Genomic DNA, 17500 nt, shown 5'->3' on the forward strand with positions numbered 1-17500 from the left:
TCCGTCCCAGTGTGTGTTCAGCAGGGGACAGACAGTCAAACTGGTGACCAGCATCCGTCCCAGTGTGTGTTCAGCAGGGGACAGACAGTCAAACTGGTGACCAGCATCCGTCCCAGTGTGTGTTCAGCAGGGGACACACGGTCAAACTGGTGACCAGCATCCATCCCAGTGTGTGTTCAGCAGGGGACACACGGTCAAACTGGTGACCAGCATCCATCCCAGTGTGTGTTCAGCAGGGGACACACGGTCAAACTGGTGACCAGCATCCATCCCAGTGTGTGTTCAGCAGGGGACAGACAGTCAAACTGGTGACCAGCATCCGTCCCAGTGTGTGTTCAGCAGGGGACAGACAGTCAAACTGGTGACCAGCATCCGTCCCAGTGTGTGTTCAGCAGGGACAGACAGTCAAACTGGTGACCAGCATCCGTCCCAGTGTGTGTTCAGCAGGGGACAGACAGTCAAACTGGTGACCAGCATCCGTCCCAGTGTGTGTTCAGCAGGGGACAGACAGTCAAACTGGTGACCAGCATCCGTCCCAGTGTGTGTTCAGCAGGGGACAGACAGTCAAACTGGTGACCAGCATCCGTCCCAGTGTGTGTTCAGCAGGGGACAGACAGTCAAACTGGTCACCAGCATCCGTCCCAGTGTGTGTTCAGCAGGGGACAGACAGTCAAACTGGTGACCAGCATCCGTCCCAGTGTGTGTTCAGCAGGGGACAGACAGTCAAACTGGTGACCAGCATCCGTCCCAGTGTGTGTTCAGCAGGGGACAGACAGTCAAACTGGTGACCAGCATCCGTCCCAGTGTGTGTTCAGCAGGGGACAGACAGTCAAACTGGTGACCAGCATCCGTCCCAGTGTGTGTTCAGCAGGGGACAGACAGTCAAACTGGTGACCAGCATCCGTCCCAGTGTGTGTTCAGCAGGGGACAGACAGTCAAACTGGTGACCAGCATCCGTCCCAGTGTGTGTTCAGCAGGGGACAGACAGTCAAACTGGTGACCAGCATCCGTCCCAGTGTGTGTTCAGCAGGGGACAGACAGTCAAACTGGTGACCAGCATCCGTCCCAGTGTGTGTTCAGCAGGGGACAGACAGTCAAACTGGTGACCAGCATCCGTCCCAGTGTGTGTTCAGCAGGGGACAGACAGTCAAACTGGTGACCAGCATCCGTCCCAGTGTGTGTTCAGCAGGGGACAGACAGTCAAACTGGTGACCAGCATCCGTCCCAGTGTGTGTTCAGCAGGGGACAGACAGTCAAACTGGTGACCAGCATCCGTCCCAGTGTGTGTTCAGCAGGGGACAGACAGTCAAACTGGTGACCAGCATCCGTCCCAGTGTGTGTTCAGCAGGGGACAGACAGTCAAACTGGTGACCAGCATCCGTCCCAGTGTGTGTTCAGCAGGGGACAGACAGTCAAACTGGTGACCAGCATCCGTCCCAGTGTGTGTTCAGCAGGGGACAGACAGTCAAACTGGTGACCAGCATCCGTCCCAGTGTGTGTTCAGCAGGGGACAAACAGTCAAACTGGTGACCAGCATCCGTCCCAGTGTGTGTTCAGCAGGGACAGACAGTCAAACTGGTGACCAGCATCCATCCCAGTGTGTGTTCAGCAGGGGACAGACAGTCAAACTGGTGACCAGCATCCGTCCCAGTGTGTGTTCAGCAGGGGACAGACAGTCAAAATGGTCACCAGCATCCGTCCCAGTGTGTGTTCAGCAGGGGACAGACAGTCAAACTGGTGACCAGCATCCGTCCCAGTGTGTGTTCAGCAGGGGACAGACAGTCAAACTGGTGACCAGCATCCGTCCCAGTGTGTGTTCAGCAGGGGACAGACAGTCAAACTGGTGACCAGCATCCGTCCCAGTGTGTGTTCAGCAGGGGACAGACAGTCAAACTGGTCACCAGCATCCGTCCCAGTGTGTGTTCAGCAGGGACAGACAGTCAAACTGGTGACCAGCATCCGTCCCAGTGTGTGTTCAGCAGGGACAGACAGTCAAACTGGTGACCAGCATCCATCCCAGTGTGTGTTCAGCAGGGGACAGACAGTCAAACTGGTGACCAGCATCCGTCCCAGTGTGTGTTCAGCAGGGGACAGACAGTCAAACTGGTGACCAGCATCCGTCCCAGTGTGTGTTCAGCAGGGGGCAGACAGTCAAACTGGTGACCAGCATCCGTCCCAGTGTGTGTTCAGCAGGGGGCAGACAGTCAAACTGGTGACCAGCATCCGTCCCAGTGTGTGTTCAGCAGGGGACAGACAGTCAAACTGGTGACCAGCATCCGTCCCAGTGTGTGTTCAGCAGGGGACAGACAGTCAAACTGGTGACCAGCATCCGTCCCAGTGTGTGTTCAGCAGGGGGCAGACAGTCAAACTGGTGACCAGCATCCGTCCCAGTGTGTGTTCAGCAGGGGGCAGACAGTCAAACTGGTGACCAGCATCCGTCCCAGTGTGTGTTCAGCAGGGGACAGACAGTCAAACTGGTGACCAGCATCCGTCCCAGTGTGTGTTCAGCAGGGACAGACAGTCAAACTGGTGACCAGCATCCATCCCAGTGTGTGTTCAGCAGGGGACAGACAGTCAAACTGGTGACCAGCATCCGTCCCAGTGTGTGTTCAGCAGGGGACAGACAGTCAAACTGGTCACCAGCATCCGTCCCAGTGTGTGTTCAGCAGGGGGCAGACAGTCAAACTGGTGACCAGCATCCGTCCCAGTGTGTGTTCAGCAGGGGACAGACAGTCAAACTGGTGACCAGCATCCGTCCCAGTGTGTGTTCAGCAGGGGACAGACAGTCAAACTGGTGACCAGCATCCGTCCCAGTGTGTGTTCAGCAGGGGACAGACAGTCAAACTGGTCACCAGCATCCGTCCCAGTGTGTGTTCAGCAGGGACAGACAGTCAAACTGGTGACCAGCATCCGTCCCAGTGTGTGTTCAGCAGGGACAGACAGTCAAACTGGTGACCAGCATCCATCCCAGTGTGTGTTCAGCAGGGGACAGACAGTCAAACTGGTGACCAGCATCCGTCCCAGTGTGTGTTCAGCAGGGGACAGACAGTCAAACTGGTGACCAGCATCCGTCCCAGTGTGTGTTCAGCAGGGGGCAGACAGTCAAACTGGTGACCAGCATCCGTCCCAGTGTGTGTTCAGCAGGGGGCAGACAGTCAAACTGGTGACCAGCATCCGTCCCAGTGTGTGTTCAGCAGGGGACAGACAGTCAAACTGGTGACCAGCATCCGTCCCAGTGTGTGTTCAGCAGGGGACAGACAGTCAAACTGGTGACCAGCATCCGTCCCAGTGTGTGTTCAGCAGGGGGCAGACAGTCAAACTGGTGACCAGCATCCGTCCCAGTGTGTGTTCAGCAGGGGGCAGACAGTCAAACTGGTGACCAGCATCCGTCCCAGTGTGTGTTCAGCAGGGGACAGACAGTCAAACTGGTGACCAGCATCCGTCCCAGTGTGTGTTCAGCAGGGGACAGACAGTCAAACTGGTGACCAGCATCCGTCCCAGTGTGTGTTCAGCAGGGGACAGACAGTCAAACTGGTGACCAGCATCCGTCCCAGTGTGTGTTCAGCAGGGGACAGACAGTCAAACTGGTGACCAGCATCCGTTCCCAGTGTGTGTTCAGCAGGGGACAGACAGTCAAACTGGTGACCAGCATCCGTCCCAGTGTGTGTTCAGCAGGGGACAGACAGTCAAACTGGTGACCAGCATCCGTCCCAGTGTGTGTTCAGCAGGGGACAGACAGTCAAACTGGTGACCAGCATCCGTCCCAGTGTGTGTTCAGCAGGGGACAGACAGTCAAACTGGTCACCAGCATCCGTCCCAGTGTGTGTTCAGCAGGGACAGACAGTCAAACTGGTGACCAGCATCCGTCCCAGTGTGTGTTCAGCAGGGGACAGACAGTCAAACTGGTTTGTATTTGAATGTTTGGGTGGAGTCCCAGTCTTCCCTAAAAGAGCTCTAAAGGGATCTTTATACCACATTAGGGATGCTCCTAAAATGTCCGCTTTTGGTTGTGAAAGTGCGGCAGTTCAAGGCTCCGAGATGACGTTTTCTGAGCTCTTTTGCTAAGCTCATCGTTACTCTTGCATTATTGACTCCAGGGTCTGTTTTCCGGACTCCTGATGATGTAAATCAGTGTGTGTGTGTGTGTGTGTGTGTGTGTGTGTGTGTGTGTGTCGTAATGATCATGTTTGAGCTGCGTTGGCTGATAGACTGTAATCTATTATTAACACGAGCCGTTCATCTGGATCTCAACCTGCAAATGACAGCCTTTTTGTTTTGTGTCAAACTTGAAGACAAACACCTTATGTGCTTTCATCTCTCTCTCTCTCTCTCTCTCTCTCTCTCTCTCTCTCTCTCTCTCTCTCTCTCTCTCTCTCTCTCTCTCTCTCTCTCTCTCTCTCTCTCTCAGATCCAGAATGGGGCTCTTGTTCTCTGGGAGTGTTTATTTGCCTGGCCTGCTCCGGAGTCCATCGCAGTATTCCCAGTATCGGAAAAGTCAAATCCCTCGGACTCTCTCGCTGGGAGGATTCAGAAGTTCAGGTGTTAATGATGTTTCTGTAAACCTGCTGCTTTATTGACCATCAGACCTATAATACAGTGATCAGGCATAACATTATGACCAGTGAATATCACTGATGATCTCTTGATCACAGCTCCTGTTAGTGGGTGGGATATATTAGGCAGCAAGTGAACATTTAGTCCTCAGAGTTGATGTGTGTGAAGCAGGAGAAATGGGCAAGCGTAAGGATTTGAGCGAGTTTGGCCAGATTGTGACGGCTAGACGACTGGGTCAGAGCATCTCCAAAACTGCAGCTCTTGTGGGCTGTTCCCGGTCTGCAGTGGTCAGTATCTATCAAAAGTGCTCCAAGGAAGGACCAGTGGAGAACCGGCCACAGGGTCATGGGCGGCCAAGGCTCATTGATGCACGTGGGGAGCGAAGGCTGGCCCGTGGGGTCCGATCAAACAGACGAGCTACTGGAGCTCAAACTGCTCCAGAAGTTAATGCTGGTTCTGATAGAAAGCTCAGAGCAGCTCAGTTTGAGGCGTATGGGGCGGCATAGGGTGACCTCTGACCCCTGACCCCGCCGAAAGCACCAACAGTGGCACGTGAGCATCAGAACTGGACCACGGAGCAATGGAAGAAGGTGGCCTGGTCTGAGGAATCACGTGTTCTTCTACATCACGTGGATGGCCGGGTGTGTGTGTGTGTGTGTGTGTGGCTTACCTGGGGAACACATGGCCCCAGGATGCACTATGGGAAGAAGGCGAGCCGGCGGAGGCAGTGTGATGCTTTGGCCAATGTTCTGCTGGGAAACCTTTGGTCCTCCATCCATGTGGATGTTTTATTGACATGCAATGTAACATATAATGTTATGCCTGATCATCATTAGTTGCATGTGCTTGAAACTGTAAAAAATGAGTGCTTGCAAAATATCATCTGACTGATGTTGCATAAATGCATGTTTTATTGTTTTTAGTTCATGTCTGAGCATGGCAACAACTCAATGAAGGCCGTTTATGAGGCGGCTGTTCCTGTTTACTACTACAAGCCCACGCACAGAGACTGCCAGTGAGTAACCACAGCAACACCGCATCTCCACCAAAACATTATGACCACAACCAAAAACCAGAGCATCATGCCAGTCCATACTTCACTTCACTTATTTATTTACAAAGCACATTTAAAACAACCAAGGCTGTACAAGGCAATACATATCCTCTCCAATACCATCATATCAGGTTCTCCAGTCTGAGGGAACCTCCTACAGTTCATTTAGACTTAGCTCAACTTTAATACTAGTTCATTTATCTGATCGACGCACATTACAAAGCTTCAGAGAGTCAGGTCTATCTTTGCCTTCTGTCTAGATGTGTTTTGGCCAGAATTAACTGGAAAATGTAGGGGCCTCTGCTTCCTCAAAGGAAGACATGTCGGTGGGATTGAGGAGATCCTCGAAGTATTCCTTCCATCTTCCAACAATATCCCCAGTTGAGGTCAGCAGCTGCCCATCTCCACTGTAGACAGTGTTGGTGGGGCACTGCTTCCCCCTCCTGAGGCGTCGAACGGTTTGCCAGAATCTCTTCGAGGCCGACCGATAGTCTTTCTCCATGGCCTCACCGAACTCCTCCCAGGCCAGAGTTTTTGCCTCCACAACTACCCGGGCTGCTGTCCGCTTGGCCTGCTGGCACCTGTCAGCCGCCTCAGGAGCCCCACAAGCCAGCCAGGCCTTATAGGACTCCTTCTTCAGCTTGACGGCATTCCTTACTTCCGGTGTCCACCACCGGGTTCGGGGATTACCGCCTCAACAGGCACCGGAGACCTTACGGCCACAGCTCCAAGCGGCCGCATCGACAATGGAGGTGGAGAACATGGTCCATTCGGACTCAATATCTCCAGACTCCCTTGGGATCTGGTCGAAGCTCTGCCGGAGGTGGGAGTTGAAGATCTCTCTGACAGGGGGTTCAGCCAAATGTGCCCAACAGACCCTCACAGTACGTTTGGGTCTGCCGAGACTGTCCAGCTTCCTCCCCCGCCATCGGATCCAACTCACCACCAGGTAGTGATCGGTTGACAGCTCCGCCCCTCTCTTCACCTGAGTGTCCAAGACATACGGCCGGAGGTCAGATGAGACGACCACAAAGTCGATCATCGACCTTCGGCCTAGGGTGTGCTGGTGCCATGTGCACTGATGGACACCCTTATGCGTGAACATGGTGTTCGTTGTGGACAAGCCATGGTTAGCACAGAAGTCCAATAACAGAACACCGCTCGGGTTCAGATCAGGGGGGCCGTTCCTCCCAATCACGCCCCTCCAGGTGTCTCTGTCACTGCCCACATGGGCGTTGAAGTCCCCCAGTAGAACGATGGAGTCTCCAGTCGGAGCACTTTCTAGCACCCCTCCCAGAGACCCCAAGAGGGCCGGGTACTCTGCACTGCCATTCGGCCCGTAGGCACAAACGACAGTGAGAGACCTATCCCCGACTCAAGCCGCAGGGAAGCGACCCTCTCGCTCACCGGGGTGATCTCCAACACATGGCGACTGAGCTGGGGGGCTATAAGCATACCCACTCCAGCCCGCCGCCTCTCACCATGGGCAACTCCAAAGTGGTAGAGAGTCCAGCCTCTCTCGAGAAGTGTGGTTCCAGAGCCCAAGCTGTGCGTGGAGGTGAGCCCGACTATTTCTAGTCGGTATCTCTCGACCCCCCGCACAAGCTCAGGCTCCTTCCCCGCCAATGTGGTGACATTCCACGTCCCTAGAGTACCTTAAGTCTCTGGATGTTGTGGGGCTGTCTTGGCTGACGCGCCTCTGCAGCATCGCGTGGCGGTTGGGGACAGTGCCTATGGACTGGCAGACCGGGGTGGTGGTCCCTCTTTTCAAGAAGGGGGACCGCAGAGTGTGTTCCAACTACAGGGGGATCACACTCCTCAGCCTCCCTGGGAAAGTCTATGCCAGGGTTCTGGAGAGGAGGATTCGGCCGATAGTGGAACCTCGTATTCAGGAGGAGCAGTGTGGTTTTCGTCCCGGTCGTGAACGCCGCAAAATTTCTGTTTGGGACGGAAACAAGATTTCAATCAGAAATAAGATTATTTTTCTCACCCCATTGGCAGATCATTTTGCCTGTTTTAAGCAAAAACTCACTTCATTTAGATTTTATTTTTAAGAAAACAAGAAAAATATCTCATGTCGTTTTAATGATCTAGTAAATGCATCTTGATTTAAGAAATGTTAGATATTTAGACTGGAAACAAGACAAAATGACTGAGTAAGAAGAGCATTTTTTGCAGCGTTGCTGTCTTCCTCTTGTACGGTGTCCCTCAAGGCTCACTCCGCTGACCTCTTCTTTTCTATATTAATGTGTTTTATTTGCTACGAGCCGATCAGAGTAAGACACTAATCTATCACTAGACTGAAGGCTTTAAATGACTCTTGTTCAGGGTGTTGTTGCGGTTCCTGTAGTCAGTGTGTGTGTGTGTGTGTGTGTGCGTGCGTGTGTGTGTGTGTGTGTGTTAGGGTTCTGAAGGAGCAGTGGATTCGGGCGAAGTACGAGAGGCAGGAGTTCATCGAGGACGCCAAGAAGCCGATCTATGAGGACGGTACGTGTGTGTCTGATTCTCACAACACACTCCGTTTATGTTTCCTGCTTGATGATTGACATGCTCGTTGACCAATCACAGAGGCGAGAGATGGCCTGCTGATGAAGAGGGGGCGGGACAACGGACAGTTTCTCAACAGGCGGTTCATCCTGTCTCTGAGGGACGGCACACTAAAGTACTACACTAAACTAGACGTGAGTGGCACATAAATAACACAATTTAAATATGCAAAAATGTTTTATATGTATATACAGATCAGGCATAACATTATGACCCCTGACCAGTGAAGTTAATAACACTGATGATCTCTTGATCACGGCTCCTGTTAGTGGGTGGGATATATTAGGCAGCAAGTGAACATTTAGTCCTCAGAGTTGATGTGTGTGAAGCAGGAGAAATGGGCAAGCGTAAGGATTTGAGCGAGTTTGGCCAGATTGTGACGGCTAGACGACTGGGTCAGAGCATCTCCAAAACTGCAGCTCTTGTGGGCTGTTCCCGGTCTGCAGTGGTCAGTATCTATCAAAAGTGCTCCAAGGAAGGACCAGTGGAGAACCGGCCACAGGGTCATGGGCGGCCAAGGCTCATTGATGCACGTGGGGAGCGAAGGCTGGCCCGTGGGGTCCGATCAAACAGACGAGCTACTGGAGCTCAAACTGCTCCAGAAGTTAATGCTGGTTCTGATAGAAAGCTGTCAGAATACACAGAGCAGCTCAGTTTGAGGCGTATGGACCAGTCAGGGTGACCTCTGACCCCTGACCCCGCCGAAAGCACCACCTATCTAAGCATTGCTGAGACCATGTTCAGCCTTTCATGGAAACGGTATTCTGGTGGCTGTGGCTCTTCCAGCAGGATAATGCTCCTGACACAAAGCACAAATGAAAATGCTGATAGCTGGTGTGTCTCTGTAGGCTAAAGAACCCAAGGCCGTTATGAAGGTGGACACCATCAACGCCTGCTTCCAGCCGGACAAGATCGGAAACCCCAACGGCCTGCAGATCACATACGTGAAGGACAACATCACACGAAACATCTTCGTCTACCACGACAGCAGCAGAGTGAGAGACAACTGACACACACACACACACACACACACACACACACACACACACACACACACACACACATTTCTGAGACTGTCTCTGTCTCCATCAGGAAATCGTGGAGTGGTTTAACTCCATCCGAGCCGCTCAGCTGCACTATCTGAAGGTGGCTTTCCCTGGAGCCACGGATGCTGAGGTCAGTCCTGAAACACACACACACACACACACACACACACACACACACACACACACACACACACACACACACACACACACACACACACACACACACACACACACACACACACACCTTTTTAATGTTCATTTCAGTGAATCCAGTCATCTGCAGTGAACTTACAGCTTCTCTTTACCGCTCAGCTGAAGCCCAAACTGACACGCAAATTTCTGAAAGAGGGATACATGGAGAAAACAGGCCCACGGGTGAGACACACACACACACAAACACGCACGCACACACACACCCACTAACACACATATACTCTTATAAGGACCTGTGTTATCTGCTTATTCCAGCGATAAACTCTTTAAATAGCATCAGTGATGTGAAGCTGTAATTGATGTTTGTGTGCAGCAAACCGAAGGCTTTAAGAAGCGCTGGTTCACGCTGGACCATCGGCGGCTCATGTACTTCAAAGACCCTCTGGTGAGAAGCTCGTCTTATTCCTGTTACTTCAGAGACAACACACATTTAAAGGTGCACTAGAATGAAAAATGTAATTGACCTTGCCATAGTGAAATAATAAGAGTTCAGTCCATGGACATCACACACTGTGAGTCTCAGACACCATCACCTCCTCCTTCTGATGTGAATCTCGTGAATCAAAAACACCACGGAAAAATAAGTGCTTCTCAACATCAGGCCAACCGTGACGCAAGCGTTGGGGATCATTAATATGCTCGCCCACCACATTTACATCTGTCCGAACATGTTCATGATCAGGCGGAACTGACGGAGCGAATCATCGGGACTGCAGATAAACAAACGGCTCTCAGGACACACGTCATGTTCAGGAGTCCTCAGACTTTACATATCCTTCCCACAGATTAAAAATGTCAACAGTCATGGTGGAGGTTTATTATAATCCGATACCACACCAATTTAATTCAAGATCGTTCGTTTGTTCGGCCCATTTCAAGCAAGCTTCGCTCAGCGTCTTAAACTGAAGAAAGGGGCGACTGTATTCCTGCAGCAATGAGCAGCGGTTTATCCACTTATTGACTGTTTAAACCATTTCTGATTAACAAATTAAACAAAGGTTAATATTATTTTGTATTACAAAATACAACCGTAGATACAGTCTTGTTCAAAATAAAGCAGTACAATGTGACTAACCAGACTAATCAAGGTTTTTAGTATATTTTTTATTGTTACGTGGCAAACAAGTTACCAGTAGGTTCAGTAGATTCTCAGAAAACAAATGAGACCCAGCATTCATGATATGCTCGCTCTTAAGGCTGTGCAATTGGGCAATTAGTTGAATTAGTTGAAAGGGGTGTGTTCAAAAAAATAGCAGTGTGGCATTCAATCACTGAGGTCATCAATTTTGTGAAGAAACAGGTGTGAATCAGGTGGCCCCTATTTAAGGATGAAGCCAACACTTGTTGAACATGCATTTGAAAGCTGAGGAAAATGGGTCGTTCAAGACATTGTTCAGAAGAACAGCGTACTTTGATTAAAAAGTTGATTAGAGAGGGGAAAACCTATAAAGAGGTGCAAAAAATGATAGGCTGTTCAGCTAAAATGATCTCCAATGCCTTAAAATGGAGAGCAAAACCAGAGAGACGTGGAAGAAAACGGAAGACAACCATCAAAATGGATAGAAGAATAACCAGAATGGCAAAGGCTCAGCCAATGATCACCTCCAGGATGATCAAAGACAGTCTGGAGTTACCTGTAAGTACTGTGACAGTTAGAAGACGTCTGTGTGAAGCTAATCTATTTTCAAGAATCCCCTGCAAAGTCCCTCTGTTAAAAAAAAGGCATGTGCAGAAGAGGTTACAATTTGCCAAAGAACACATCAACTGGCCTAAAGAGAAATGGAGGAACATTTTGTGGACTGATGAGAGTAAAATTGTTCTTTTTGGGTCCAAGGGCCACAGGCAGTTTGTGAGACGACCCCCAAACTCTGAATTCAAGCCACAGTACACAGTGAAGACAGTGAAGCATGGAGGTGCAAGCATCATGATATGGGCATGTTTCTCCTACTATGGTGTTGGGCCTATTTATCGCATACCAGGGATCATGGATCAGTTTGCATATGTTAAAATACTTGAAGAGGTCATGTTGCCCTATGCTGAAGAGGACCTGCCCTTGAAATGGTTGTTTCAACAAGACAATGACCCAAAACACACTAGTAAACGGGCAAAGTCCACAAAATGTTCCTCCATTTCTCTGTATGTTCCTCCATTTCTCTTCAAGACTGTATGTGGCCAGTGTTGTGTAAGTTACTCTAAAAAAGTAATTCATTACTAGTTACTAATCTTCAGTAGTGTATTAGATTACTGTACAAATTACTCTCTCCAATAAGTATTTAATTACTTTTTAGTAATTACTTTCTAAATCCTTTATCAACATCGACTGATTCAAGAAATGGCTCTTTTAATGAATTTAAATACAAAATATAAAACTACATTCATTATTCTTATTAACTGACCAAAGTTTTACAAGTGAGAAGGATAGATAAAAAAATGCATTTTATCAAACAAACTAGTTTTGATATTAATTCCACTGTAGCATTATGTATAATTTTGATTTACAAAAACATTGTTTTACAGTCTATACACTGTATTTAGTTCAATGACTCAAAAGTAACTGTAATTAAATTACACTAAAACTAAGAGTAATCCCCTACTTTACTTTTTCAAGGGAAAAGTAATTAAATAACAGTAACTAATTACAACCAACACTGCACGTTGCTTATTTTTTTGCTGATCAGAGAACAATTTAACATTTTGTTTAACTCATTCTAGGGCACCTTTAAAACACACGTTTCCTTTTATATTCACATGCATTCAATCTGGATGATGATACTTATCTATAAAAAGGGTTTAAATGAGAATTTCATTGGTATGTGGTTTTGGTTGGGTTATTAACCAGTTATTGGGCTTTAGTTGATTGTTTAAGGATTTATTTGACTTCTTAAAGGGTTTGGTTGTGGGTCGATCAAGTCCTGTACTGAAGTTCACTGTTTGAGTCTCTGTGCTTTACTGGAGTATTATTTTTTCTGTAATCTTCTGACTTTAACTTCACTCCATCTGAAAGACAAATATCGTCCTCTTTACTCCACTACATTTCTATCAAGGTCCTCGAAGTGGAAAGTCGTTTCTGTCGCAGCTTTGAAAGTCAGTGATGATTTTTTTCTTCTTTAAAAGGTGTTTGGGTTTTTGCAGAAAGCCTTTCAGGAATCACTCTTGTAGAGTCTCGTGAAGTTCAATGATTTCACAGCATTTATTAAACACTGATTTATAGTTTAGAGCAAAATGGAAGAAGACGGATGTCCAAATGCTCATTTAGTGGAGGATTCACATAAACAAAGTTGATTCTGTCTTCAGTGAAGGTGAACAGTGTGAGAATATCAGATGTGTATCAGTGTATTGGATCCGTGCATTCGGCCTTAAAGTGACAGCAGCTTTGTAACTTTTCTACAAGTATTTAAATGAGTTTAAGTTAGTCGTCTGCTAGTGTGTCAGATGGAGCGTCACTGACTGGCTTAAACCATGATGGCATAATGTGCATTTATACAACTATAATACAATAATGCGGCGACATAAAGAAGGACATTTACTTTTGATACTTAAGTATTTTTGAAAACAAATACTTCTGTACTTTTACTCCAGTAAAAATCAGCTTTTACAACTTTCACTTGTAGCGGAGTAATATTTGACCAGCAGTGCTGTTACTCCAGTAATGAAGTTGTGTACTTTGTCCAGCTCTGGCTTCCTCTTGATTGTGGAGAGAGTTCTGAATCAGGTTGTTCTGTGTGTGTGTGTGTGTGTGTGTGTGTGTGTGTGCGTGTGTGTGTCAGGATGCGTTTGCTAAAGGTGAGGTGTTTTTGGGTCACCGGGATCACGGGTATCGGGTGACGATCGGACTGCCGGCCGGAACTCATTATACCGGGACGTGGCAGTACGGCATCACCATAGAAACCCCGGAGCGCAGCTTCATCTTCACCTGTGAGACGGATGCGGAGCAAAAGGACTGGATGAACCATTTCAACATCATCCTCAACACTCCCATGAGCCCACAGGAGTACACAGGTACCAACATCAGCATCAACACACACACACACACACACACACACACACACACACACACCTGTGGCCGCTTCACACATAAGTGTTGTGTGTTTTTCAGTGGAGGCGTACTTCAAGCACAAACACTGATGGACCACCGGTCTGACCTCTGACCTCTGCAGCGGATCTCACAGCTGTTTGTACTGTATTATTATTATAATTATATACATTAGATTAAAACCTCTTCCCCTTTATATCTGCATGATTATCTAAACTGAAGCTTTGCTCTGCACCACATGAGCCCTGTAAGGCGTAACGGCTCCATCTAGTGGTCAGTTTGAGTTATTCATCATCTGACCCTTCACATGGACATTTACTGAAGTCACTTCAGATCATCTTAATGTAAACGTCAATTCTCTTGTTCTGAACATCCGTTTCTTCACATATTAAAGAGATAGTTTAGACAAAAATTGTTGTTTTGTCATCATTTTTTTCTTCCGTGTGTCAATGCAAACTCTTTCTCAAAAGGTTTAGCAGAGCATTTTACATTCAATAACAGTTTGTAGTGACTACACCGTAAAAACTAATTTGTTCAGTTTACTCCCTTAATTCAATTAAGTAAGCATTAATCCATTAAGTTGTTCTGACTTAAAGCATTTAAGTTTTGTCAGCTTAATTCTATCTGTGATCTGAGGAAGCGTATACTCCCAGAGTGCATAGCGGCATGAATAAATGAACTGCTTCATTTTACCATTTGTCTTTTTTCAGTATAACTCCAATAACGACAACAAATAAAAGTATAAAGGTCTTATTAATAATAAAAATAAAAATAATTAATGAAACAATCCTTGTTACCATTATTGTGTTTTGCATGCTGAATGTTGAAGTCTGTGTGTGACTCACAGATAGCGGATTATAGCAACCCAATTAAAAGTTTATGCCATAAATATTAGCAAAACAATTTTAAAATAACATTATTTAACATGAAATATAGTTATATTAAATAGCTATTATATATATATATATATATATATACAGTGGAGAAAAGGACTCAAAAGTCTATTATTAAAAATTGCCCCGCCTTTCCTAAGTAACCAAGGCACAGCATGTGAATAGTTCAGATTAATAAATTATTTTAAATAAGGTCAACATATTATTGGACATTAAGTAAAGTTTACTAAAAAGTCTTAGTAAGAACAGCTGTTGGATTTTATAGTGTACATAAATCTTCCATCACAAGGCCTCAGTGTTAAGGCTAAGTGTTCAGACCCCTTTGGTTTTTTTAACTTTTTGCCATGTTACACTGAACACCCCATAATAACTAGGCAAAAACCAGATTCGAGACAACTTTTCAACTTTATTAAAACAAAAAAAATTAGGAGCTTTTTGCAGAAGAAGATAAACTATATCACCAAAAGTGTTGTCGCCTCTACACACACATGATCTTCCCATTGTTAACCCGTGGGGTTTAATCTGGAGTCGGCCCCCCCTCTCTAACAGCTCCAGCTCTTCTGGGAAGGCTTTCCTCAAGGTTTAGGAGTGTGTTTATGGGGATTTTTGCCCATTCTTCTAGAAGCTCATTTGTGAGGTCAGGCACTGATGTTGGACGAGAAGGCCTGGCTCTCAGTCTCCGCTCTAATTCATCCCAAAGCTGTTCTATCAGGTTGAGCTCTGGACTCTGTGCAGGCCAGTCCAGTTCCTCCACACCAAACTCCTCATCCATGTCTTTATGGAGCGACGCTTTGTGCACTGGAGCGCAGTCATGCTGGGACAGGAAGGGGCCGTCCACAAACTGATCCCACAAAGTCGGGAGTGTGAAATTGTCCAAAATGTCTCGGTGAAGCATTAAGAGTTCCTTTCACTGGAACTAAGGGGCCAACCCCTGAAAAACAACCCCCCTCCACCAAACTTAACACTTGGCATAATGCAGTCAGGCAAGTCCCATTCTCCTGGCGACCGCCAAACCCAGACTCGTCCATGGGATTGTCAAACTGAAGCGTGATTGGTCGCACCAGAAAACACGTCTCCACTGGAAGCGATCGAACACCTGAATGCAGTGTTTTGGAGGGGCGTCCCAATACTTTTGGCAATATAGTGTATAAACTAAATAGATTTAGACATGAGGGCGAATAAACAATGACAGAACTAAGTTATGATCCCTTAGGGTTTAATAAAAGTGCTGATATAATGTTTGTGAACATCCGTTCACGTGAGCTGGAGGATGTTCGTGCGCTGTGTGTGTTTGTATGTTGGTGTGAATGGAAGATGATTGAGTCTTGCTCATGATGAGGGTGTGTGAAACGGCACCAGGGTGTTTGGAGACGTTTGAGTGGCTGAACGTCAGATCACACATACCTGAGAAAAAGAGACTAACACAAGATAATCCTGCAGACAACAGAAACCAGAGACCCGAAACACCACACGCTTTCCAGAGAAGCAGAGCTGGATGGACATCAAATCTCTACGCTCACGGACGGCGCTTTGTTTTACGGCAGTCCTGCACAGAGTTGGATCATGGGAATGTTTGGGACCTGTTTCCAAAGGACTTGTAGGTCAGTCGCTTCATGTTCTTTTAGTACTTTGATGTTTGAAGAGGCTTTTTTCAGCCGCACCCTTAGAAATAAACGTTCCATCGGGATGTTTTCAAAGCAATGCCCTAGAAGAAACATTTTTGGGAACCTTTCACTAAACAGTTCTTAAAACCCAATTTCAGATGCCAATGAAGAACCTTTTTTGGCAACCTTTCAGTGAACAGTTCTTATAAAACATTTCAGATGCCAATGAAGAACCTTTACTTTTAAGTGCGAAGTGAAACAAGAGCTCACCAAATTTGCCTTAATCGAATAATGAGTAACGGAAGTACCGTGGCGGGAAGCTCCGGAGTAGTTTGGGTCACTCCGCTTTTGGGCGCCACCCTGATCACCATGTGTGTTTTGGGCGTAATGGGTAACCTCTATACCCTTGCCATCATGCGGTCGGCCACATTGCGGCGTGCTGGCTCCATGTACGTCTTCATCCTCAATCTAGCGGCGGCTGATTTGCTCTATCTGGGCACCATTCCATTCGTGGTCTGCACCTACTTCGCCCACGATTGGTTTTTTGGGGAAATGGGCTGCCGGTTGCTATTAAGTCTGGATCTGCTTACCATGCATGCAAGCGTGTTTGTGTTGGTAACGATGAGTCTGGAGCGATATCGCGCCGTCGCCACACCTTTCCGTGCCCGACGCTCCACCGCCCGTGGCCATTGGCTGATGGCTTTGGGAATCTGGGTGGCGGCATTCGTGCTGACACTGCCAATGATGGTGATGATCCGACTCCGAGAGGGACGTCCGGGAACGGTGAGGCTCGTCAAGCGAATATGCTTCCCAACATGGACGCCCGAGGCCTTTAAAGCGTATCTCACCGCACTCTTCTTCACCAGCATGCTCCTGCCTGGCCTATTAATGGTCGGACTTTACGCGGGTCTCGCCCGCCGTTACTGGGCGGCTCAGGCCAACCTGACGCACGGATCCTCGACCTCCGTCCGCAGGCGTAGACTGAAGCTCAAAGTGGTGGGGATGATCTTCTGCATTGTGGTGGCGTACTGGGCATGCTTCCTGCCATTTTGGGGCTGGCAGATGGCGAAGCTCTTCTCCTCTGAGTCGCTCCGCTCACTTTCGCCCGCCGCTCACACCTACATCAACTTTTTCGTCACATGCCTAACATATGGAAACAGTTGCGTAAACCCGCTGCTTTACACGCTATTAACACGCAACTACCGGGACTACCTGGCCCAGCGAGGTCAGTCCTCAGGGTCGAGTCGAGGGGACCAGGGGTCGGCCGCAGGGGTCAACGCACTTCAGGATCAGATTGGATGACGTCTGTTTTGAGAGTGTAATGTGACTTTAGAAATCAAAGGACATCAGCTGTTTTTGCTTTGGTTCTATTTTTTTTACACTAAAACTTTTACAAATAACAAAAATGTGCTCTGTGCACGCAATAAAATTGCAAAAATAATTAAGTGGTGCTTACTGCAGAGCCAGATGACATCAAGCTCCACCCATTTCATCCAGTGAGGGGGAACTTGACATCAAGCTCCACCCATTTCATCCAGAGAGGGGGAACTTGACAT

The 17500-nt window shown here is 47.7% G+C and overlaps 2 protein-coding genes across 2 annotated transcripts in view; both read left to right on the forward strand.

Annotated features, from left to right (window-relative positions):
* zgc:92360 (uncharacterized protein LOC436988 homolog) overlaps positions 1–13824 on the forward strand; it is a 16449-nt gene extending 2625 nt beyond the window's left edge. The window contains exons 2-11 of the mRNA XM_067460519.1: positions 4409–4539; positions 5478–5569; positions 8013–8095; positions 8177–8289; positions 9004–9150; positions 9248–9331; positions 9514–9576; positions 9728–9799; positions 13182–13413; positions 13511–13824. Coding sequence (XP_067316620.1) covers positions 4409–4539; positions 5478–5569; positions 8013–8095; positions 8177–8289; positions 9004–9150; positions 9248–9331; positions 9514–9576; positions 9728–9799; positions 13182–13413; positions 13511–13539 — 1046 coding nt within the window. The 3' untranslated portion in view covers positions 13540–13824. The remainder of the gene's footprint in view (positions 1–4408; positions 4540–5477; positions 5570–8012; positions 8096–8176; positions 8290–9003; positions 9151–9247; positions 9332–9513; positions 9577–9727; positions 9800–13181; positions 13414–13510) is intronic.
* A 2411-nt stretch (positions 13825–16235) lies between these two features.
* Positions 16236–17246, forward strand: uts2r4 (urotensin-2 receptor 4). The gene has a single exon (XM_067458202.1). It carries the CDS (start codon positions 16236–16238, stop codon positions 17244–17246), a length of 1011 nt encoding a protein of 336 aa, XP_067314303.1.
* The last annotated feature ends 254 nt before the right edge of the window (positions 17247–17500 follow it).

The sequence above is a fragment of the Pseudorasbora parva genome, chromosome 12, assembly GCF_024679245.1.
Source record: "Pseudorasbora parva isolate DD20220531a chromosome 12, ASM2467924v1, whole genome shotgun sequence".
Lineage (NCBI taxonomy): Eukaryota > Metazoa > Chordata > Actinopteri > Cypriniformes > Gobionidae > Pseudorasbora > Pseudorasbora parva.

Excerpts from the sequence above, each read along its gene's own strand:
- uts2r4 (XM_067458202.1), top strand. The coding sequence starts at position 16,236 with ATGAGTAACGGAAGTACCGTGGCGGGAAGCTCCGGAGTAGTTTGGGTC.